Here is a 26912-nt window from a genome sequence, read left to right as displayed (position 1 = left end):
AATACTTGTATAAAGAATGGGAGGGTTTACTTATCTTTCTAGGTAAAAATAGAAGCATATTGTAGCTATTAAAGACCTCCTGATGTTTTAACATTAACATCTAGATTACAAACAGCCACCATCTCTCTTATTTTATGTAAGGTGAGAGCAATGTGTTTAACTATTGATCTATTGTGCCTCCAGCTAAAGCAGTGTCTGCTTCCATCACTTATCCTTATCTTACTGTTTTACTGTTTAGTTCAGCAAATCTAATTTATTCTAACCATTGGCTTTCCTGCTTTACCACAATAAGGGCCCGGCGGGGCTGTGAGCTTTAATTTAATCATAAAATAAGTGCATCATTACATATTTAAAGATATAGTTTGACATACCCTACGACTGTAGCTAGGCTACACTTTTCTGTTTCTCTTATATAATTCTCTTACATCTGGGACTAGCATAGTATGGCACTCAATCTGTGAATATATGCAACTCCTGATATCTTTGGCAGATGCTGTAGTCCCAAGTGACAAGTTCATTTTGGCAACATCATCACAGGAACTAGAAAGAAACCATGTGTATTTGGGCATCTGATGCAAGCAGTGGTAAAACAAAGTTGGAAGACTTAGGAAGAAAGCTAAAAATGATAGCATGGCTTCCATGAGTTTTAAGATTTTAGTTGACAATCTTCATCTCTGTTTGCCATTAAACACAAGTGGATATGATTTACAGGGATAGGGTGAAAACACATGGTCAAATCAAAATAAGGTGCAAAAGACAGATATAAGTGGAAATGTGTTGGAATGTTGAGCTCTGCATTTATTTTATCTCTAGAAATTCAAGTTAAAGGGGTTGTTCACATTTAACTTAACTTTTAGAAAGATATAGAGAGAGATATTCTGAGACAATTTCCATTTGATCTTCGTTTTTTATTATTTGTGGGTTTTAAGTTATTCTGTTTTTATTTCCGCAATCTGGTTGCTAGGGTCCAAATTACTCGAACAATCATACACTGATTTGAATTAGAAACTGGAAAATGAATAGGGGAGTGCCTGAAAAGAAAAAGTAATAAAAGTAGCAATAACAATAGATTTGTAGCCTTACATAGTATTTGTTTTAGATGGGGTCAGTGACCCCGATTTGAAAGCTGGAAAGAGTCAAAAGAAGAAGGCAAATAATTCTACCACATAAAAGGAAAAATGCATTGACATTGAAAAGTTGCTGAGAATTAGCCATTCTATAACATACTTAAAGTTGTAATAAACTTAAAGGTGAATCTCTCCTTTAATAGCATTTATTACACTCTGGGGAAGGCTTGCAGGGGTAAGGCCTGCAGGGTGGTAGACTTACAGTCTGAAGAGGCTTTAATATGGAGTTAGAACTGGAGTTCTCTATTATTTAATAACATCCATTTATTGGACTGTTGCTTCACCCTTCCCACTGTCCTTTAACTATTGGAATTCACATTCTGCCTCCTTGGACAACTAAACTCACACTGCTTTTCTTTCAATCACAGGTAATTTTTCCATTTATGTGTTGTGCCTCTCCTGTGCCTCACTCTGTAGCCTCATTTAATTCCTGCTCTGCTAGATTTATTTGGTAATTTTTCCATTTATGTGCTGTGCCTCTCCTGTGCCTCACTCTGTAGCCTCATTTAATTCCTGCTCTGCTAGATTTATTTGGTAATTTTTCCATTTATGTGCTGTGCCTCTCCTGTGCCTCACTCTGTAGCCCCATTTAATTCCTGTATACACCTCTATTCATGCAGCGGCGCACTCAAAGGTCACAAGAATCGCTCCATTCAAGGGTTTTTTTCTTTAGGTAAAAAGTATTACTTCATTAGATAAATCTTGGTAGCCTATGATTAAGAATTTATGACACAAAATGCGTAAGGCTGTGGACACAATAAACTTTCTTCACTTATTTGCTTGGTGGAAGTCTTCTTTTATTCTGATCTGCTGCCAGCCATACCCCACCATACTCCCCTGCCCCAAAAAAAGGAACCCTAGCAACTTGGTTCATATCCCCTCTCCCTAAATCCCTTCCCCCTTCTCCTGTGCTCAATGGAATGCACAAGCCTCTAATACCAGACCCTGGTTAAACGCCACCACCAGACTGCTTTGATCCTGCACTCACTCATTAGAACGACTATGGAGAAAATCTCATGCACTTCCTGACTTTCTTCACTACAAGTTTCTCCTCTTTTGCTTCAACACTGCTCTCTTTCTGGCTAATCAATCCAACTTCTCTCAACTCATAAATACACATAAAACTAACCACTGCATCTTTTGGCTCTGTTCTGTTCACTGCTCAAACCCCAGATTGTTGTATCACCACTGTTCTCACATCCCAATTTGCAAACCCCTTCAAATTTAAAGTTGACCTGATCTGCCAAAGCATTACCCCAGTCTTTTCATATGACGTTCTCCGCATCAATACAAAGCTTCCTAGAGCATGCTTTGACTCCTTTGCTCCAGTTACTGAAGATGAAGCGTCAAAGCTGCTCTCCTCCTCCCAGCTACCACCTGCTCTTTTGATCCCATTTCATCACACTTCGTTCCTGTACTGTTGCTCCTGCAACACATTTTTCAACTCCTTCCTCAAAACTGGTATATTTCCAATCACCCTCAAAAATGCTCTTTTCACACCTATTTTCAAGAAGCCTTCCAACTTCCCTTGATAACTATAAGCCAATCTCACACCTGCCTTTCCCCTCCAAGCTCCTTGAGAGGATTGTCTTCAATTGGCTGCTGCAATTTCTGTATACCTACCACCCCCTTGTCCCCTTTCTGTTGAATTTCCATGCAGATCTCTCTACTGAAACGGCTCTAACGAAGATCATCAACTATATCCACTATTCCATACTTATTCTCCTGGATCTCTCTGGAGCATTCAATACAATCAACTATTGTCTTCTTTTAAATAATTTCCAAATACTTGGTATCAGTGGTTCTTCTTTACCATGATTGCGTAACAGTTTCTGACAGTATCTCTCTACCTATTGATCTCTTTGGGTGTCCCAAGGGTCTGTCCTGGGGCCTCTTCTCTCTTTACATTCTCTCTCTTGGTGACATCATCACATCCTTTGGGTTCTCCCATCACCTTTATGCAGATGACACACATATCTTCCTCTCCTGCCCTGTTTTCAACCCTGCTGTTCAGGCAAAAATCAATGCTTTACTGCCGTTGTGTCTTGGATAGTTGTCCACCACCTTAAGCTTAAAGGGATACTCTGATGATTTTTATGATGTAGTTTTCATTTCTAAATTACACTGCAAATAATTCACTCTACAATATAAAATTCCATTCCTCCAAAAGCAAGTGTATTTTTTTTAGTTGTAATATTGGTGTGTATGCAGCCATCTCAGGTCATTTTGCCTGGTCATGTGCTTTCAGAAAGGGCCAACACTTTTGGATGGAACTGCTTTCTGGCAGGCTGTTGTTCTTTTACTCAATATAACTGAATGTGTCGCAGTGAGAGCTGGATTTTATTATTGAGTGCTGTTCTTAGATCTACCAGGCAGCTGCTATCTGGTTTCCTTCACATTGTTCTGTTGTTTGGCTGCTGGGGGGAAAGGGAGGGGGTTATATTACTCCAACTTGCAGTACAGCAGTAAAGAGTGACTGAAGTTTATCAGAGCACAAGTCACATGACTGGGGGCAGCTGGGAAACTGACAATGTCTAGCCCTATGTCAGATTTCAAAATTAAATATAAAAAAATCTGTTTCCTCTTTTGAGAATCAGATTGAAGTGCAGAATTCTGCTGGAGCAGCACTATTAACTGAGGGGTTTTAAAATTTTGTTTTTCCCATGACAGTATCCCTGTAACATGTCCAAGACTGAACTGCTTATCGTATCACCAAAACCTGGCCCCCTCCCTTAGTTTAATATTACAGTTGAAAATGTCACCCTACATACAGTCCTCCAATGCAAGTGTCTGGGTGTCACTTTAGACCCATCTCTCACATTCTCAGACCACATCACATTCCTTACAGAACATGCCACTTCTTTCTAAGAAACATTGCAAAGATACCCCCTTCCTTTGACCCTCCGCTACCAAAACACTGTCCCAGGCCCTCATACTCTCCAGGTTAGACTACTGTAATGTAACATATTATTATCTGGTCTCCCTGAATTATGTCTCTACCTATTGCATTTAATCCTGCCAGCATGATTTTACCCATATCTAAATCACTACCCTCCTCCTCCCTATTAAGATCTGTCTCCTGACTTCTGGTCAAGTGGCACATAAAATACAAAATTCTTATCCTGTCTTTCAGAGCCCTTCATTCTTCTGCTTCTCTATATATATTAGATATAGAGATATACTGTATATCTCATCACCCCAAACACTCCCTCCCGAGGGCTTAGCTCAGGACAATCTACTAACTATACATTTCACCAAAACAAACAGAGTATAAAACCTTTTTCACTAATTGCAGCCCGCCTCTGGAATGCTTTACTATCATACATTAGGAAAGTCCCCACATTAACACTTTTCTCTAAGCACCTTAAAACCAACTACTAGATTCCTTTAAAAAAAAACAAAAAAAAGAAACACCTACTAGATGAAGCACTTTGCTAGCATTCCTCTGCAGCAATGCATCCTGATCCTACACATTTATACCGCACCTCAGGACTGTATTTAGGTCCGATGCTGCCCAAGGCACTGGAACTTAACACGCAGTCTTGTGTGTGTGACTCACTTCCACCAACCAGCTGGCCCCATACCCCTTACCCCCCCCCCAGCGCTTTCACCGTATTTCCTATGGAAATCCATGTAAGAGGCTGGGCGAAAAACCTGCCACCCTAGGATCATACCCTCAGGTGCCTTAATATAAATACACCCCTGCCCCATCCCCATTTTTGTTTCTGTTTTGTTCTCCTCTTCCTAACAGATTGCAAGCTCCTTTAGGCAGGGACCGCATCCAAACTGTGTATTGGAAGCCCATAGCTCAATAAATAAATAATAATAATAATAATAATAATCAATAAATAAATAAATAAATACATACATTAGACAAGTGAAATGTATTTCTTTTAATTACATTTTGACCTGCACTCAACCAAACCACTTCTTCTGGTTGAGTCAACAATAACTGTAACAGCATACCCTGTGTGAGAAACAGTAATTTCTAAAGCCTCACTTGTAAGGCAACAGTGAGCCAGGCACTGGGAAGGATTCAATTAAGAAACAGGTGTTGAATAGATTTCAGTAGAAATTCCCCAAAACGCAATGTTTTGGGAAAATGAATCATGAGTTGTTTTCTTTTCTCGAATCCTAAATGGCATTCACAGATCTGAACTGATTCTACTAGTAATTAGTATAATTAACTGCTTCATTATCCTACCCTGCAATAAGTGTGTATGTGCAGCTGCCAAGGAAACCCTGAATTCAATGTTCAACTCTGTAAAACTATTGATTTCTTCTCCAAGTCCGCTGTGGCCATGGATGTTATTTAAGAACCTCTGGCGCCCAACTCAGTTAATTAAACTTAGTTCACCCCTTACCATTTCTACTGTTACACCTCCCCCCACCCAACCATCTAGAGAACCCATACTAACTGTAAGCAGTCTGCTGAATTTTGCCCATGACTGCACTACTTTATTTCTGAAACTGTTCTTTATTGACATACCACTGGGAGAAAATGCTAGAAATTACAAATTGAAGACATTAGATCAACTGGCACAGAGCTCCTTCCTTGTGTTGGTTTGTATTTGCAAGAAGATATATGCTTTACATGGTCTTATTAAATATGTTATAATAAATGTTGGTTTTGTTGAGAATTTGTTGAATAACAGGATTGGGTATGATAGAGTAGCTTCTACTTCCCTGTTTGCACTGTTTAGCCCTAAGCAAAAAGTATATAAGCAAAAGCAGTATTCATTGAATTCATATTGAACAAATGGGTATACTGACCCTTGTAATACAAAGTTATTGCAGAGTATTGCAGAGTACTAGCAGCATTTTTATCAGCATATAACAATAGAGCACACGTAGTGCGCACCCTCACTACTTGTGTGGCCCATATACAAATTCAATTAATTCCGTATCTGCAATACAGATCATATATAATACATTTCTGCTGTAGGACCAAGTAACTTTTTTATATGCCATTGTTTGTTGCAGATTGGATTTCTCCATGTTACAGCTTGCAGGATAAGAAAAAAACATTTCCAGAAATTGTCTATGATCAAGATGATAAACAAAAATACAGCATTTTGTTGATTAAAGTGAGTAAGCAACTTATTCCCCAGAAAGGTTTATACTGGTCAAATACATGGAACAACTAGTAAACAATATTTTAAGGATCCAGCAGTCTATCACTTAATTTATCCTTGATATGACAATACTTGGTCCTTAAAGGATCTTTATTAAATACACATTTTGTGTGAAAAAAAAAAAGCTGCAATTAGAGTTTGGAGTACTGTGTTGCTGCATGGAAATACTGTAAATTACCTGAATTTAAGATGATAATTTAGCGAATAAGTATGCCCTTTGGATCTCTCAGGCCAGAGAACGTAAGCATTAGAATTCATCATCTCAGACTGAGGCTGTCAAATTTGTTTTACCATGGCTTTATGGACTCATGGACTTATTATATTTGGCACCAAGGTGTCCCTCATTTGAAGTCCTGCTATCAAAATTACTGTTGGGGTTTTACATTGCCTTTGCAAAATAAATTATAATGCTGCAAAGCTTTAGATCATAAATACAAAAGAAAGTTGTTTGGACAAACATTTCTTGAATAAAATATTGTCTGAGAAGTCTTTTAGCGCAGTAGAAGAGACTTTAAATACCCATTGAAGATCAAGGAACTAGTAGGGCACTAGGACCTCACCAGAGATGCACCAGAGTTGCAAGTTACGTGGGCGAATCGACGCGCAGAAATGCAAATCCACGCCCAAATAGAAGAGACAGTCGGAGAGAGGGGACCAGACATGGGGGCTATTTCTACATGTAAATTATCTACAGGCAGTTGGGCGTGCAGCGGGGCAGAAGGGACACTGAATTTGCAATCTGGAGGGGCAAGGTGCACAGTGCAAAAAACAGGAGAAAACATCAGTTTGCAGTTTCCTCCATACCCCCCACAAGTAAATGAACACCAATAAATATAGAATATAGAATAAAAAGGTTGTATATTTCTCAGTGTGTGCGGCAGCCTGTGTCTAGTAGTGTTGAATACCAAAGGAGCATCACTAAGACCAGGGGGCAAATTTACTTAAAGGAGAAGGAAACCCCCTGGGCGCAAAACCCCTCCCCCTCCCCCCTCCCCTGTGTCGCCCCCCCTCCCTCCTCCCCCCTGGCCTACCTGTCCCCCTGGGCAAATGCCCCTAACTTGTTACTCACCCCTCTGCGCAGGTCCTGTCCACGGAGTTCACAGTCGCCATCTTCTCCCACACGCGTCTTCTTCCTGCTTTGACTGACGTCTTCTGGCACATGCGCAGTAGGAACATTTACCAGTACGGCTCTACTGCGCATGCACCGAATGTCACAAGTTTTCCGATGTCACGAAGTGACATTCGGTGCATGCTCAGTAGAGTCTTACCGGTAAATGTTCCTACTGCGCATGCGCCAGAAGACGTCGGTCAAAGCAGGAAGAAGACGCGCGTGGGAGAAGATGGCGACTGTGAACTCCGTGGACAGGACCTGCGCAGAGGGGTGAGTAACAAGTTAGGGGCATTTGCCCAGGGGGACAGGTAACTTGTTACTCACCCCTCTGCGCAGGTCCTGTCTACGGAGTTCACAGTCGCCATCTTCTCCCACGCGCGTCTTCTTCCTGCTTTGACCGACGTCTTCTGGCGCATGCGCAGTAGGAACATTTACCGGTAAGACTCTACTGCGCATGCACCGAATGTCACTTCGTGACATCGGAAAACTTGTGACATTCGGCGCATGCGCAGTAGAGCCGTACTGGTAAATGTTCCTACTGCGCATGTGCCAGAAGACGTCAGTCAAAGCAGGAAGAAGACGCGTGTGGGAGAAGATGGCGACTGTGAACTCCATGGACAGGACCTGCGCAGAGGGGTGAGTAACAAGTTAGGGGCATTTGCCCAGGGGGACAGGTAGGCCAGGGGGGAGGAGGGAGGGGGGCAACACAGGGGAGGGGTTTTGCGCCCAGGGGGTTTCCTTCTCCTTTAAGGATTGAATATTGCGGGTTAATTAACCATCAATATTCGACTGTTGAATTTAAATCCTTCGACTTCGAATATTGAAGTCGAAGGATTTAGCGCTATTCGTTTAATCGAACCATCGAACAATTACATCCTTCGAATCGTTCGATCCAACATTGACTTCGGTAGCTTTTAGGTGGCGAACTAGGGGGGCGAATTTTTTTCTCAAAGAGACAGTACTTCGACTATCAAATGGTCGAATAGTCAAAGATTTTTAGTTCGAATCGTTCGATTCAAAGTCGAAGTCGTAGTCGAAAGTCGAAGTAGCCCATTAGATGGTCGAAGTAGCCAAAAAAACATTCGAAATTCGAAGTTTTTTTTACTCTATTCCTTCACTCGAGCTAAGTAAATGGGCCCCCAGGTGTCTCCTGTTAAATACAAATACTGATAGAATATAGTAGTTCATAACATGTCATATTTGTGGGAGTTTCTACATTCACAACATTACTGGGTTATCTGAATTCAGACAAATAAATCAACCTTAAACTATGCATCCTGAATGGTGTTTTCCATTATAATATGCCTTTTTTAATTAATAATGACTTATTTATACTGGTAAGTACAGCAGACATTCTTCTCAGCCAAAACATGTTATGCTAAAACACATATACCACTGTCGTGATATACATGCAAAAATAATGTAAAGGAGCATAAAATGAAACATCAGTAGGCATGACCCTGGCTAATAAGCATTTAATCTTTTTTTAACTAATCCATTTAAAATGCATTTTGACTAATCACATTTACAACTTCCTGGGGCATAGTACAAGGTTTTAAGTCATGTCATTCAAGGTTTCAACTTCTTTCGTTTACCTAGATTTTTTAAGCGAATGTTAACCCAAATATATTGTTTGCCTAATAAAAGAAAACATCATTCTAAGCAACTTTGTAATATACATTAAATTAGAAAATTTCTATGGTTTTTAAGTTATTTCTATATGTATTGCTATTGAAAGCAGTGTTTTTTTTTTTAAAGGAAAACTAAACCTCTGAATAATGTACGTCTATATAAAATATATATTGCATACCAAGCTGTACAGGCGGATTCTAAGGGCCGCTATTTAATTTTGGACTGTTTGTTGGGGGGTAAACCCATTCGGTTGGCTAACATTTACTCCCCCAACAAACACCAGCTGCGATTTCTTAATTCCACCCTCCCTAAAATCAGAGGAGACTACCAACGCCCCCTAATCATTGGAGGTGATTATAATTTGGTGTTGTCAGAGAACAAAGATAGTTCTCATCCCCCTATCTGTAGACATTATAAAAGTCAATGTCAGAGATTCAGGCAACTGCTCCATAAACTGGATCTTCGGGATTTATGGCGTATACATCACCCGAATGAAAGAGCATATACCTTTTACTCCGCTTGTCACCAACTATATTCAAGGTTAGATTTTTTTCTTGGCCTCACGGGACCTTTTAGTTTATCCTGCCTCTTCAGATTTGTTCCCCATTTCGTGGTCAGATCATAATGCTGTTATCCTGGATATACATTTGTCTGCCCGAATAGGGAAGCCTACCCATTGGCGTTTGAATGAAGGCCTTTTGAATGATTCCCAAACATGTGCTGACCTCTTTCAGACCATTGAGAATTATTTTGTGGAAAATGTCCAATCGGTGGAGAAGGTTTCTGTCTTATGGGAGGCCCATAAGGCAGTAGTAAGGGGCAAGCTTATAGCCCTCGCTGCCGCAAAAAAAAAGGCACGGACACACACTAGATTAAGCCTCCAACATAAACTTAAGGCACTAGAACGGAAATCTCAACTCCTCCCGACTGTTAGGTTACGCCAGGAAATCCTTAGGGTCCATAGAGAACTTAATCTACTTCTGTCAGGGGACATAGAAAAAGCCCTTAAGTGGTCTAGGCAGAAATTCTATGAATGGGGGGATAAACCTCATTCGTTGCTAGCTAGGAAGCTTAGGGAACAATCAGCTCAATCTGCCATAGTTTCCATAACTAATGACGATGGGGACAAAACCTTTTCCCCTCAGGGAATTGCGACTGCTTTTCAGGATTATTATACAAAGCTGTATAATTTATTGCCCATGCAACCCCAGTCATCCCAGGAGGATAACACTTCTAGGCGTGCCTTCCTTGCTGCTAACATACAAGCCTCCCTGTCACCTCTTGACTTAGAGTCACTCAACAAACCAATTTCTGAAACAGAACTCAAAGACACGATTGATTCTCTCCCGACTTCAAAGGCCCAAGGCCCAGATGGCTACTCATATGCCTATTATAAAAAGTTTTCTGCCCTCTTAATTCCACATTTAACTAAACTGTTTAATTCCTTTATGGCGGATGAGCCGATTCCCCAATCTATGTTAGCCTCCTATATCACCCTTCTCCTTAAAGAGGGAAAGGACCCCAACTTATGTAGCAGCTATAGGCCAATAGCTCTTTTAAATTCGGATCTCAAAGTCTTTACTAAACTTCTGGCGAATAGGTTGGGACCCCTGATGCCCAAATTGGTGGATCTAGATCAGGTAGGTTTTATATATGGTAGGCAGGCGGGAGACAACACCCGTAGAATAATCGATTTGATTGATGCAGTTAACAAAACCAAGACCCCTACCCTGCTGCTTAGCTTGGACGCCGAGAAGGCATTTGATCGCCTGAATTGGGATTATATGCTTGATTTGCTTAGACAGTTGGGCATTGGGGGTCCCTTTCTTGGAGCCATCCAAAGTCTATATTCTAATCCCTCTGCTACCCTGAAATTACCGGAGGCTTCTCGGAATCAGATCTATATACGCAACGGTACTAGACAGGGATGCCCCTTGTCCCCATTGCTTTATGCACTCAGCATTGAGCCCCTAGCATCTGCAATTCGCAATCATACTGATATTACTGGTCCTAAAATACAACAACAGGAGTTTGTGGTTTCATTATTTGCGGATGATATCCTCCTGACTTTGACGAATCCGGTTATATCTCTCCCCAACTTACATATTCTCCTGACGCAGTATAGTAAGCACTCGGGCTATAAGCTAAATGTCGATAAGACTGAAGCTTTACCCATTAATATACCTCAACACGTCACGGAGGCACTGGTCTCTAAATTTCCCTATAAGTGGAGGACCCGCTCCCTTAAGTATCTTGGAATCCAATTGACTAAAACATACCATCAACTTTACCAGTCTAACTTTCCCCCCCTGATACAGAAAATCAAAGCATCCCTGCGTAATTGGAGTTCTTATACAATCTCTTGGCTGGGACGCATCACGGTGCTCAAGATGACAGTCCTTCCCAAGATTCTGTATCTGTTTGAGACTCTTCCGGTGACAGTCCCTAGACTGGTCCTTCGGGATCTTCAGGCATCCTTCCTTAGGTTCGTGTGGGGTAAACGTAGACACAGGGTGGCGAGAACAGTTTTATTGGCTAGCAAATCTCAGGGGGGATTGGCAGTCCCGGCTGTGCAAGCCTATTATGAGGCAGCTCACTTGAGACAGATACCAGGCTGGACTTCCTACAAGCCTACTAGCAAATGGGCTCTGCTTGAATCTCTCTGGAGCTCCCCTGCTCATTTGAGCTCACTGCTATGGAGTACCAAAGATGGGGGAACCTCTACCATCCTAGCGCCAATGGGCTTCACCTTGAAAATTTGGAAACAATGTAAATCCAAATATAGACTTGCTAATACGCATTCGCTGCTTACTCCCTTTCTAGCCAACCCTAGTTTCTCTCCGGGAATGACTGAAAGTTTCCAGAACCATTGGGGACCCTTAGGCTTGTTTAGGATACATGACCTGCTAAACCCACTGACGTTCAAACAATGAACTTTTACTGAGGTGCTAAATAAGTTCCATGTCCTCCATAAATGTTTTTTTGAATATTTGCAAATTTCCCACTTTGCCCGAATTTTTCTTATCAGGGACCCCAATATTCTTCCTCTTACACCATTTGAAAAACTCTGTGTTAGAGGCCTCCCTCAAAAAGCCTTGATCTCCATGCTTTATAGCATTATAACAACTTTACCGGAAATTCCATTTCCCAGACATTCCTATATGGTAAAATGGGAGGAAATCACTTCGACTTCTCTCCCAATGGAAGAATGGAGGGATATCTGGGAGAATGCTAAAAAAAAGCGTTACATGTGTACGACAGAAAGAGAGTATTTATAAATCTATGTTTTTCTGGTATGACACCCCGGTGAAATTAAGTCGTATTTTTCCAGGCACCTCTCCTCTGTGTTGGAGAAATTGTGGTTTTATGGGTACATTGCAACACATCTTGTGGGAGTGTCCCGTAATAACAGCGTTATGGAAAGGGGTGGAAGATATGCTCTCACGGATACTGCATAGGGATATTCACTTAGACATCTATACCACGTTGGTGGGTAAACCTATACCTGATAATTCTGCTTCTGAACAGAGGCTTACAAATTACATTCTTACTGCGACCAGACTAGCACTTACGTCACAATGGAAAGGTGTACTTTCCCCTGCACTATCTGATGTTATTCGGAGAGTTAAAGATATGAGGGACATGGAGTACATGACCGCTAATATTCGGGGACGCAGGGATAATTGGGAGAAAATATGGGCTGACTGGAACGTCTATATGACCTCCATTCAACAAGCTGGGAATGCTTCTCTCGTATAGCGGCTCGGGCTCTCATTTTGTGTACAATTTGGATAAACTAGGATGGACTGCTTTGATTTTCCTCCCAAGGATAACTTTCTAATTTTTTCTTTTGCTATCTTCTTTTTTTTCTTTTTTTCTTTCTTTCTTTTATTTCTTTTTCTTCTTTCTTCTTTTCTTGTTTTTTAAGTTGTGCATGGGTTGAGTAAGAATACTGTGCTATGGTCTTCGGTTGAACATTGTAGCAGTTCTCAGTGAAATTTACATTAGTGGGCCTTAATTGTGCTATTCTGTCAGTTTGTATATCTTGTAATTGCTTATGCTGAACTGTATTGCTTATTACTAGATGTTAAAGTGCTACATATGCCATAATGTTCATATTTTCTTGTACTTTGTCTATGTAACAACAAATGAATAAAAAACTTTAAGTTACAAAAAAAAAAAAATATATATATTGCATAAAACAGCTTATATGTAAAACCCTGCTTCATGTAAATAAACCATTTTTCATAAAAATATACTTGTTTAGTTGTATGTGACATTGGGTAATCCTAAATAGAAAAGTAGCATTTTAAGTACTAAGGGGGCCGCCCCCTGGGACCATACAAACAAAATAAGGGCACAAATACATGTTAGGTCACATGAGCCAATCAATAGACAAAGTTCTGTTTTTTACACCAACACTTCTTCCTGTAACAGTTAGAGCTGCAGTATGTCTGGTCAGGTGATCTCTGAGGGAACACAGAGAATATCATAAAATGGTGGCTCAAGTTAAAAGACGTAAAAGGGCAATATTTACTGATATCCATATATTTCAGTTTGAAAGGATTCTTTAATTCTTAATATAATATATCTGTTGGTTAAGTATTAATTCTGTGGCTATAGTTTTCCCTGTAGTCCCCTGGTAGCACAGATAAGATATCTCCTCATCCACTCACAGGGCAACCCAAAGATCACCTCCAAAGACCTGCAAGCATATCTTGCTGCAGATGGTGTATCTGTATATTGTTCTACAATTTACCGCAATTTGCACAAAGAACATCTGTATGGCAGGGGGATGAGAAAGAAGCCCTTTCTGCACTCACATACACTCAAACAGAGTCGCTTGTTGTATGCAAAAGCTCATTTAGACAAGCCACCGTCATTTTGGAACAAAGTGCTTTGGACTGATGAGACAACGATTGAGTTATTTGGTCATAACAAAAATCGCTTTGCATGGCGGAAGAAGAACACCACATTCCAAGAAAAACACCCGCTACCTAGTTCAATTGCATCTGAATTGTTTCATTTAAAATTCATTGTGGTAATGTCCAGAACCAAAATTAGAAAAAAAAGTTGTCTCTGTCCAAAGATTTATGGGTCTAACTGTACGTATTGATGATAATATCTCTGTTAGGTTGCCCAAATTTATGCATCTTTCTAATTTTGTTATGATGCATATTGCATATTTTCTATTAATCCAATAAAATTTATGTCACTGCTGAAATACTACTGTTTCCATGAGGCATGTTATATATTAAAAGGAAGTTGCTACTTAGCTCAGCCAATGATAAACAAAGCTCCAAAGAATTGGAAACTTTTTCATATGACTGTATATGTTTCAGTCTGCAGTCTTATCTTCTGTTTTGATAGAAGCATCACTACCCTACAACTTTGTTGAACTGTAGTTCCCCAAATAATAAAAACAAAAACTCTCTCATTCATACTAAAAGTTAATTTAAAAGTAAACAACCTCTTTAAAACATGAATGGATGTTTTTTTCAGGATATAATCACACCTGTATATAGCACATATGTTTCTTTTACTTGGCTATAATAAGAAATCTGGATAAATGAGAGAAACCACTATGGTTCCCTTTAAAAAGTGTGGAGAGAAGTATGCACTTTAGTTTAATGTTAATTGGTGATCTGTTATTTAAACAGACCAAATGTATTTAAAATACATTTCTTTCTTTGCATGCCTTCACTTTGTGATAACCCCTGCAAGATACTGGAGATTATCATGGGCATGGTTATGTAAAGCAGGGATTGTTTTTTGATTCATTACTAATTATGCAAAGGAAAACATTTTCCTGCGAGCATATTGGCTAGGCCTTCCTCTTGTGAAAGGCTTACATTTCCAACATATTTCATTATTTTAAAAGGAATGTTTAATCAACAGTGAACATCAAAAGCTCATTGTATTACCAGTGCTGTGTCACAGGAAGCCTGCTGGATATGCTTAAATTGGCCCATAACCTGCTTCTGACCTTGCCACGTCTCAATTAGGATGCTCTTTGCTCATTGTCAACACTAGCTTATCCAGATGAACCCTACAGTTAATCATGTATGACATTATTAGATATATTATTTTCAAACTATCATTATATATATATATAACACCAGACTATTCCATAGTGATGTAGTTTCAGTGTCAGTGTTTCTTAATATACAAATTTAATGTTTAGATTGAGAATTGGTTCATGCAAAAACAGGGGTGTGGCTATGGGGTTGCAAATGAGCCAGGGCCATAGTATCATGGCGGGGGGCAAGGACACAAATAATTAGCCCCTTAACCATACAGGGTTTTAACTGGCTTGTAGCACATAGTTTTAGAAATTGTCAATGAAGACAATAATCACTCCTTTATAAGCAGATAGACTCATGGGTAGTCAATTAAACATGTTCTACTAAAATATACATTTTATGTAGATCTGAGTGTCATATGCTGAACTGAATGAACTCATGTAAAGGGGATATATTTTCCTTTCAACAGAGGTTTTAATGAAGATATGTGGGGTTGCTTTTGCTATGCTTTATATCTCTTTATGTGCTCTTTGTCTGAATTATATTTGTGTGTTTTGTAAAACAGCTTTTAACTAGTGCAGGTGCACTCGCTATCCTTGATTTATTTTCTTGAAGACCATTTAATTTGAGTTTAGTTTATTTCAGTGTTAAAAGTTAGGCCATGTATATTTCAGATATTGGGCATCAATACTGGAATGCAATGTCTAAAATCAACTAACCCCATGTCATTAGGGTATAATGATCCACTCCAGGCACCTGTGAATCCTTATTTCATGTAACCACTTAGAGTGTAGCTGAATTAAGTTTTTAAAAACTTAAAGGACTTTGGTCTTTTTTCAGTCCAACTTACTATGTATGTACTCCTGTGAGGAGTGTACTGTTGTCATGAGCTCAGCTGGCATCTATGCAATATCTACTGCAATACTTCTGCATAATATGTAAGATCAAATGAAAGGCTGTGCATTTTCAAAGCCTATAAACCAGGTTGCCATTTTTCTATGAAAATAAAAGAGGAAACGTGGGTCATTGCTCTCATGAAACAAAATTATAGTTTTTTTTAAATAAAGCTTTTGCGATGTTGGCATTATGCCTAGACTTTGTGATTGTTCTCGAGTTCTTCCAGTACAGCACATATTACCCAGAGTGCCTTACTAAGTCAGTAAAGCATATTAATACTAAGTTTTATTTCCACTTACAGTGCATTTGGCAAGAACTTAAAATCCTGACTTTATACCTGTGACCTACGGTACTTTTTTTTGTCCTCTTATGCATGATGGTCCAGCATCAATTCTTTATTTGGGATAATGCACAAATATGATCAAAAATCCTAAATTCCTTAACGCTTTGCAACCAATTAAAAAACTGTAACAGTAGTCAGCTTCCCTCCAGCCAAGATTTCATTTCCCACAATGCCTTGCATGTTCTATGATAAAGATGGAAAATCATAAAGTCTGTAATGCCTTTAAAAAAAGAGTTTGCTGCATGTTTGTCTTCATGTTTCTCTATACCAGGGGTGTCCAAACTTTTGGCTCGCAGGGCCACATTGGAAAAAGAAAAATTGTCTGGGGCCACACATGAAATACACAAACACGTTTGATTTGTAAAAGTAAAGGAAATACACAGAAAAGAACTACAATACCAGTTGGATAACCAGATGGAGCTATACACTGGAAAATGGGACACCTGGATATTAAATAGACTTATTATTATATTATTATTACTAACTGGGCAATGGGCCTCCTCCTCTCTCCTCCTATATCCTTTGCGACATGACGTTTCCTCGGGAACCAAGCTGGGCCACATTCATATGCATCCCGGGCCGCATGTGGCCCTCGGGCCGCAGTTTGGACACCCCTGCTCTATACCCATTACTAACGCACTGCTTGTGGAACTTCATAAACTTTATAACTCAGATGACTACAGCCTAGGAAACCTGGTGAGCTATTCATTGTCAAATAAAAGTGTTTTATCCCAAAATGAATACTTAAGTAAAAGATAAAACTATGTCCATTGATTGGCTCATGTGACCTAAAATGCATAGTTTGTTTTGATTTGTTTCTGTGCACTGTGAAACATAGGCAACTTATTCATTTTTCATCAATTGGTTGCCTGAACAGGGATGGGCAAAGATGAATAAAATCTGCCCCTAAATCACACACTTGGGGGCCGATTCATGAAGCTCGAGTGAAGGATTCGAATGAAAAAAATTCGAATTTCGAAGTATTTTTTTGGTACTTCGACCATCGAATTGGTTAAATTCGTTCGAATTCTAACGAAATCGAACGAATCAAACGAAAAAACGTTCGACTATTCGACCATTCGATAGTCGAAGTACTTCCCCTTTAAAAAAAACTTCGACCCTCTACTTCGGCAGGTAAAACCTACCGAAGTCAATGTTAGCCTATGGGGAAGGTCCCCATAGGCTTGCCTGTGATTTTTTGATCGAAGGATTTTCCTTCGATCGTTGGATTAAAATCCTTCGAATCGTTCGATTCGAAGGATTTAATTGTTCGATCGAATGAAAAATCCTTCGATCGATCGATCGCAGGATTAGAGCTAAATCCTTCGACTTCGATATTCGAAGTCGAAGGATTTCAATTCGAGGGTCGAATTTCGAAGTATTTTTAACTTCGAAATTAGACCCTTAATGAATCTGCCCCTAAATGAAAGTATGCTGGGGTTTCCATAATTGAGAAGGATTTGGGTTTGTTATTGATAACAGAATGCTCAAAACTGTCGGAAGTGTCAGTCAGTGTCTACTAAAGCAAATTAAGTCCTGTCTTGTATAAAAAAAGCATTCACTCTAGGCATTAAAGAATAATTTGGCCTCCTTATAGATCCCTAGTAAGGCTTTTCTTTGAGTTTGCAGTGCAGTTTTGGGCCCCAATCCCAATCCTGGATTTCTGAGCTGGAGAGAGCGCAGGGACATGCAACTAAACTAAAGCTGTGAAAGTTGGAGTTTGCTTTCACTGGAAAAACATAACCTTAATTATGATTTGCAAGTACATTACAGACAGATAGTGGTGGATCTTTTTTTACATGAAAAAGATCAAAGAACAAGAACAAAAACTTCAGGCGCAAATTCGTTACCACTACGCAAATTCACTAAAATGCAAAGTTGCTTCTCAGCAGCCAAAAGTGGCCAAAGTTTCACTCACCAGTGCAAGCATTTTATAGCAAACTTTCGCTAACATTCATTTCTGCCTAGAGAAACCTTATTAATACACTAAGGGGGTTATGTAATAAAAGACACTAAATTTGACCAGGTGCAATAACCCATAGCAGCCAATCAATCTTATTGGTTGTTATTGGTTACTGCTACTGGCCAAACTTTTTATTACATATGGGGGTTATACTTTGAAAAGGGCGGGTACATACAGTATAGGTTGTATATATGTCTTTATTAGTGATGTTGGGGAAAATATATTGAAGTGGCCACTTATTATTAAAAATGTTCAAGGAAGCAAAATAAATCCTCTATTGTCCTAGACACAAGCCCACCTTAAAACAAATGTGGCATGCCCCTCAAATGGTTAAAAAAATGTTAAAACAAAAATTTTCAACAGTCGCAATTTAATACAATCCCACATTAAAATATGAAAAAGGCCAATGTTTTTTTTTAGCATTTTTCTAACACTTCAGCATACAGGATATGATGTCACTGACATAAGATTGAGAAGGATGTAGCTAAATCTTATCAGTTTGCCAGGTCTAAGCTTGCGAATGGGGTAACGTAATGGAAAATTCTGTTACTATCATTTCGCCTGAGCTAAAACGCACCTGGTGAAAGGGCGCGAGACTGCACTAGCAACAGTCTCTTTTGCTAGCGAATTGTCCTCTACGCCTGTTAGTAAGTTAGCAATCTCCATGCGGATTGGATTTCTGCGCATTTTTGCTAGTGACAGAAACTTTGCCCTTTAGTAAATCTGCAGCAATATCTTTAAGTGTTTTGGATGACTTCTTGGAAAAACAATCTCTACAGTTCATTCTGTATATGTATGTGTGTATTTGTATACATATATGTAATTCGTAGTGTTTGATCAACTATGTAACTAACTTTGTAATATTCTCTGCACATATTTGCTGCACAGATACACATGGCAGGAAAAGGGTTACTGCTTTTCTAACTGTTTTTTCATTTCATGGTTATTACTGCAGACTTAGAATTTGACAGCGCTATGAGAAAACCAAGTGATGCATCAAATTTTTAGCCACACAGCTAATAATTCCTGAAGAATTTGTCTTAACATGGAGATATTATCACAGAGCAGGATGCTTTCAGCCTAATAAAAATGTGCACCTGGGTTTTATGGGAAATCTGCAGTATTAACGTGTCATGAAGCCAACTTTATGTACAGCCAGAATAGGGATATTTTATTCTTGCCAATTGCTTGGCAAGTAGGTAATGTGAGAAAATGCAAAAATATCTGGTATTGCTTCTAATAATAGTCTTGATTCAGTTCTGTCCAATATGGTAATTTTTTTAGCTAACAGAGAACTGGTTTACTCTGGGGACTAACTACACAAAAATAATTGCATGTTATTAAGTTTAGTTACTGTTAACTATACCCAAGAATGCAAGTTCATCATTAGATATATAGCAGAATACCTGCTGCTGAAATGTCTATCCAGTATTAGAGGCAACTTTATTTTTTGCGTAAATATTGAATCTTGAGAAAATAGGCTAGGGCCACATGGGCAATACTAGTTGTGCAGGCTAGGGAATGCACAGGAGGCATGCTCATGCAACACCATTGCAATTGCAATGACATGTGCTTAATATCTTAACTTCATGTTTAAAAAATGTTTTCATAATCAATCTAAAAAGTTACCATAAAAGTATATATGTGAATATACAAAAGATTAACCGTAGGGGGCCCCCTATTGAAGGTACATCTACCTCTGTATCAGATACAATTTATAGTTTATAACATACATCAAGCAATGTATAACAAATACTATAGTTGATTATCAGATTATCATAAATAGTAAAGTAATAGATGTAAAGTCTAGATGTATTCCTAGAGGGTAATCCCCACCAACAGCAGAGTTAAAACATACACAAACATATCCTGGACTGTATGCTGAATATATCCATCACCTAGGGAGAAAAAATTTAACTGTAGGGCACTATTCAGTCCTTGAGGGGAGACGCAGTCCAACTCAAAAGTCCGGAATGCCTCCCTTTATAATAATCATTTGTCCACATCACCTCCCTGTAATAAATCCTGGATGCTGTCTATGGGCATACATTTAAAGGATAAGGCTGGATGTTTAGCTTGCAGCCTTTGCTGTGCTACCGGTTGATTTTGAAATATCCTGTTTACAGTCATTCTTTGGTTATGGATCAAGTGCTGCCAAAATAGTTGCATGGTGCATACTCACCCATTCTTTTAGCTGCCTATTTGTTTTCCCACAATAAAGTAGTCTGCATGGGCACTTGAGTATATATACAACATTACGAGAAATGCAAGAAAGTCTCTGTTTGATATGATACACCTTCCCACTATGCGGATGGCGAAAAATGTCTCCTGTAATGATAGTATTGCACATTACACAATTTCCGCACTTATATGAGCCTGGTTTGTTAACTCTCTGCCAGTTGTTATCATATTTGCCTACCGGTTATCAGTGGGAGATAATAGTTCCTTCAAATTTTGTTCCTTCTGTACCCAAATTGGATCCTCTTCTTGTTAAGGGGCTGGGGCCCCCTTAGGCACAAACACCTGAGGGCAACTGTCCCCCTGAATATATATATGTGTGTGTGTGTGTTTCTTTAAAATTAAAGCAATGATCTAATATTCACTAAATATGTAGTTGGTTTAATAAAAAAAATTGCTTTTTACCCTCTAAATGTATCCAATGAAAACAGACGGCGAGATTTGGGACGTTCAGGCTGTTCTCCACAATTATTTTCTGAAGTTTGAACCTGCAGGGAAAGCAAATGAACAGTGACTAATTTTAGAAGTAAATCAATAAAATAGGACAAAAACATTGAGTCAATAACATATTTGATTTTTTTTTTCATTTTTTTCCAATAAAACCACCACCTTTTTACACCAAATAAGTCCTGTGAGTGTGGTTCATTTTTGTTTAATATATATATATATATCTATATATCTATATATCTATATATCTATATATCTATATATATATATATATAGATATATATATATATATATATAACCAGCAAAGAGGATCCGCACTCACAGATCTTATATAAATCTAAAAAAATGTACTGTTGTATGGGAAATTTTTTTTTAGATTTATATAAGACCTGTGAGTGCGGATCCTCTTTGCTGGTTACTTATTGAATTTTTGATACTGCACCCAGGAAACCTTTATTCGTGAGTGCTGGCTACCTTGTGGACTATTTAGCTTGAGAAAGGGCACTTGGCTTGTCCGAAACGTCGCTTTGTGATGTTTTAATACACTTTTTTGCATTATTCGAGTGCTGCTTCATTTATTTCTATTGCTATAATACGAGGAGACGAGACGGTGTCCCCTGGGAAGCCTGCACCGAGACTATCACTAAAACGCTGAGGAGAGTGCTGGGGCATAACCTACCATTGTATATATATATATATATATATATATATATATATATGTATATATATATATATATATATATATATATATATATACACACACAGTATATACATGATTCCTGTAATTTGTTCAGTGTTGCTGTGTGCCTATACCCCCAAAATTAATACCTAAGCAACAGATAGTTTATATAAAATTAAGTCATATTAAAGAATTTTACCAAACTGGTCTATATATTTCAGTAAATATTGCCCTTTACCATCTCTAGCCTAGAACCACCATTTCATGGTGGTCTGTGTGCTGCCTCAGAGATCACATGACCAGAACTAACACAGCTCTAGCTGTAACAGGAAGACGTGTGGAAGCAAAAGACAGAAGTCTGTCTGTTAATTGCCTCATGTGACCTAAGAAATATAGTTTGTTTGGTATGTTTGTGTGCACAGTGAATCGTACGATCCCAGGGACGGCCCTTATTTTTTATGGTAACACATTGGTGTTCAGTGGAACTTACCTTAGGCTCATTTTGTGACTTTGGGCCTTTTAGCAGCTTTGGGGCTTCAGCTTTAGCTCCTTTTGTGGCTTCAGGACTTCAACTTCGGGTCTTTTCGTGGCTTCTGGTATTTTTGGGTCTTTAGTGTCAAGTCTTCGGCACTTCGGGGCTTCATCGATTCGGCTCTTCGGGACTTCAGTTCTTCGTCTTCGGTACATTGGATCTTCAAGTCTTCTGCGGTTTGGTGCAAGACTTCAGTACTGTCAAGGGGGGCCCAGCTAATTCAAAATGTGCAGCACAACCGCCCCCTTTAGGCTTGGGCCTTTTACAACTGTACCCCCTGTGCCCCCCTGATGGCGGCCCTGATTTTAATGTATGCATATGCATTTATCTGAGGCAGAAATACCCATGCTACCATATTTCTCAGTTTTTCTATTACAGATCGAGATATAAGGGGTCTCCTGCAAATGGGTGTTGTGTAGAGTGGATGGTGGATGTAGCCTGATCTAATCATGAATGAAATGCTCCAGTAGTAGTAGTGAAACCAAAATATATTGTGTATATTGTAGGGACGTTGACCCCTTATACCTTACTTTACATGAGAAACACCTTGGAGCATCAAGGCCTTCTGCTTTGTGTTTTTATATTGTCATGGAACTTCTCGATAACTTATAATATACTTATATTTTACAAGAGGGGGTATTTTATTTACTATATCCATTACTGTAAAATAATAGTTTTGTATTAGTTATTAATTCAATGTAGTGATTTAATTACATTTGCTACTTCATATATTCATATTCAGTAGTGTTGTCTTTAGCAATAGTTATTTTGCTGTGCTAGCAAAAAAATGAGCTTCCCTAAATAGCTACCAAAAAACTCCCATCTTTCAACTCAACATATGTCAGCAGTCAAGTTGCACTGAATTAAAAATCAGTGCTGCATTAATGTTGGCATTATTTGCAGTGTTAATAGCCAAGGAGATGTGATGTGTAAACATATGCCTTTGTGGCTGACAAATATTAGATGGAGGAAGTTCCAAAGATTGCTGCTCGTAGAGTGGGGTGAGTATATATAGAAAAACGAACAGAGACAAATAATTACATTAGTGGAGATAACTGATTAACTTCTCACTGAGCAATATTTAGAAGTTATGATGATGTTAACACATTGTAACCTGGGGAAATGCCAAAGGGGCAATACATATTTTTAGAGTATGTGAGAGATTCAAGGCAAGTAGAATATTATGTGTGGGCATCTCTGTCATCCATAATTGATTGTGTGTACTGGTGTCATAACTAACATGGAAATGCACAGCTAAGAGAGCACTGAAAGACTGAATCCCATTAGCCTTTGTTAATGGAACCACACCATAGCTCACAATGCAATACATGTGCTAATTATTGGATTTATTTTATTTACTCAGGGGATTCAACTCCATTGGTCTGTCTAGAGAACTAAGTCAGCAGCTTACATGTGTTAAAAGCAGGGTGTTTCACAGTAGTTCAAAATCCCAATACATGGTGGTTTTTGTGAATGGAAAATCTACAGTTTAAGGGGTATATTTATTAAAGAGTGACGTTAATAGTGAAGTTCCGCCACTAGAGTGAAATTCCGCCACTCTCCATTCATTTCTATGGGATTTTTATAGGCGTATTTATCAAAGGGTGAACTTTCACTTTCACCCATTGATAAATACGCCTTTCAAAATCCCATAGAAATGAATTGAGAGCTGCGGAATTTCACTCTAGTGGCGGAACTTCACTCTTTGATAAATTTACCCCTAAGTATTTTACATACATTACCAAGACATCAGATGATCTTGTAAAATTACCTACATTAAAGGGCATGAACTGCATTTGTTCCCTCCCAGCTTCTGATGTGTCACAAGTCTATAAAATATTTGTCTTTGCAAAATGTACATTGGAAATCTACAACTAGGAATAGATGAAGGCTGGAATAGTAAAACATATACAGTCATATGAAAAAGTCAATTCTTAATTCTTTGGAGTTTTGTTTATCATTGGCAACTTACTTTTAATATATAACATGCCTTATGGAAACAGTAGTATTTCAGCAGTGACATTAAATTTATTGGATTAACAGAAAATATGCAAATAACAAAATTAGACTGAATTATCCTGAAGAATTTGTTGATATTGGGTTGAATGTATCCGACCCTCAACGGACCCAGTCCCTGAACTAGGCACACAGCCCCACAGCACCTAGGGAATGGCTTCCCTAAAAGATACGTTAAAATATCTTTGGGTAAGGTAAGGTTAGTTATTCTGGTTAGTAATTTCTCAATGTCATCCCATAGTTTCTGTAATTTAGGACAAGACCAAAAAATATGAACTAAAGTTCCAACTTCACCACACTGCCTCCAGCAAACATTCGGATGGTCCGGGAACAGAGCGTGAAGCTTGTCTGGTGTATGGTACATCTCATAAGTACTTTATATAGGCCCTCTTTTTGTCTGGTACAGGTGACCATTTTCTGGGCATTGAACCAAATTGCGGACCAGTCCTCCGCACTCAGTTGTTGTGTCAAGCTCCCTTCATATTTAAGCATATATGGGTGCTTCGAGTGATCGTCTGGTGGTGTGTCCATCAGCAGTTTGTAGATTCTAGAAATTAGACCTTTTTGTGGTAAGCCTGATCTGGCTAGGAGCTCGAAAGGTAGAGGAGCCGTGGATTTGGCCTGCTGTATATAAGGGTGCAGAAAGTGTCTCAGTTGGAGATATTCGAAGAATCGAAGTTGAACCAATGGAACTTTTTGGGAAAGTTCTCTGAAGGTGAGGATCGAGTTAGTGGGAGACAATAGGTCCTTGATCGTGTGTAAGTTAGTTTTCTGCCATCTAGAGTAAAACTCCCGCAGTGTGCCTGGATAAAAGTCCGCATTGTTCAAGTAAATAGTATTCAAGGAGTAAGCAGAGGTCAAGCGAAATCTATGTTTTAGAGTAGTCCATACTCCCAGGGTGTGTTGAGTAGAGCGTAGAAAATTTGATACAGAGATTGGTGGCCTGTTGGAGGACCAAATATAAGAATTAAGATGAGTCCCTGAGATCTGTTTGTTCTCAATTTGTCCCCAAACAGTGTGTGAGTCCCAGCGAGACCAGGCCAATAGCTGTCTGAGATGGGATGCTTCATAGTATTGCCGGAGTGAAGGGACTCCAAGGCCTCCCTGTTTGAGTGGGGTCATCAGTGTGTTTCTAGAAATCCTATGACGTTTATTTCCCCAGATAAAATTGTGGAATGAGGTCTGGATGTCCTGGAGAGTTCTACGGGGAATTGAAATGGGAAGCGTTTCAAAAAGATATAAAAATTTGGGGAGAATGTTCATTTTTAAAGCAGCAATTCTTCCGAACCAAGAGAGAGAATGAGTATTCCATTTTTGTAAGGTAGCTTTCGTTTGAGTGATAAGAGGTGTAAAGTTCTGGCAGAACAGTTGGTCATACGAGGGGGTGAGTTCAGTACCCAGGTAGGTGATGAAGGTTGATTTCCAGTTATATTTAAATTTAGATTTCAAAGTTTTTAAAGTCATTGGTGGTATGTGCACTGGTAAAGCTTCCGTTTTGTTCATATTGATTTTATGTCCAGAAAGACTGCCATACAGCTCCAGTATTTTGTGTAAAGATGGCAAGGTTAACAAGGGGTTAGTAATGGTTAATAACACATCGTCAGCAAATAAAGACAACTTATACTGGTTACAATTGACCTGTACCCCAGAGACATCAATGTTGTTCCTAATAACTGCAGCCAGAGGCTCTATGCTAAGGGCATACAGTAAAGGGGAGTGGGGACATCCCTGCCTCGTACCATTTGAAATTGGAATTGGGTTATGAGCCTGGCCTGGAAGTTTGAGATAAGTGGAAGGAGTGCTATACAGGCTATTAAGTGCCGTTAGGTAGGGGCCTGACAAATCCAGGTGACGCAAAAGAGTAAACAGGAAAGGCCAACTTAAGCGGTCAAAGGCCTTTTCAGCGTCGAGACTAAGTAAAAGCATTGGTTGTTTCTGTTTATGGGCAATCTCCAAAAGATCTATGGTCCTTCTTGTATTGTCTCCCGCCTGACGGCCCTGAATGAAACCTACCTGATCTTTATGAATGAGGTGTGGCATGATGGGGGCTAGGCGATTGGCAAGAATCTTGGAGAATAACTATAAGTCAGAGTTTAGTAAGGCTATTGGCCTATAATTGGAGCACAATGTTGCATCTTTACCCTCCTTAGGAATTAAAGCTAGGTATGAAGTGAGGTCGGTATGCGGGATAGGGTTACCATTAAGATATTCATTGAAAAGTTTTGTAAGAAATGGAGAGAGAATATGGAGAAAAGTCTTATAGTACTCATAGGGGAATCCGTCAGGTCCTGGGGTTTTAGCGTTAGGCATTGATTTAAGCGTCATTGCTATCTCCTCCAGAGTGATGGGTCGGTTAAGTGTCTGTAAGTCCAAATCCGTGAATTTTGGCAGGTTAGCTTCCGTCAAAAAATCTGTAATAGGGTCAGAATCTGGGGCATTACCAACAGGCAGTTGTAGATCTAGGTTGTATAACTGACGATAGTAGTCATGAAATGTCTGTCCTATTTGATCAGGGTTATAAGTAAGCTGTCCTGTCGGGGTCTTTATAGTAGTTATCCTAGAGGAAGCCTTTTGCTCTCTAAGTTTTTTCGCTAGAAGTGTGCGTTGCTTGTCCCCTTTCTCATAATATTTCAGCTTGGTCCAAACTATCGCTTTCTCGTGTCTTTATATTTGGCTGCCTTAAGTTTATTTCTCACTTGTAGAATTTGCGTCAGCACAGTGCCAGAATTTTGGCTATTATAAGATCTCTCCAATGTGCGAAGTTGAGTT

General features: G+C 39.2%; 1 protein-coding gene across 1 annotated transcript in view; it reads right to left on the bottom strand.

The window, feature by feature from the left end:
• LOC108695792 (heparan-alpha-glucosaminide N-acetyltransferase) overlaps nt 1-26912 on the bottom strand; it is a 208757-nt gene that overhangs the window by 132068 nt on the left and 49777 nt on the right. Inside the window, exon 7 of the mRNA XM_041568935.1 lies at nt 20875-20957. Coding sequence (XP_041424869.1) covers nt 20875-20957 — 83 coding nt within the window. The remainder of the gene's footprint in view (nt 1-20874; nt 20958-26912) is intronic.

The sequence above is a fragment of the Xenopus laevis genome, chromosome 7L, assembly GCF_017654675.1.
Source record: "Xenopus laevis strain J_2021 chromosome 7L, Xenopus_laevis_v10.1, whole genome shotgun sequence".
Classification (NCBI taxonomy): Eukaryota; Metazoa; Chordata; class Amphibia; order Anura; family Pipidae; genus Xenopus; species Xenopus laevis.
This window is presented reverse-complemented; position numbering and strand designations above follow the sequence as displayed.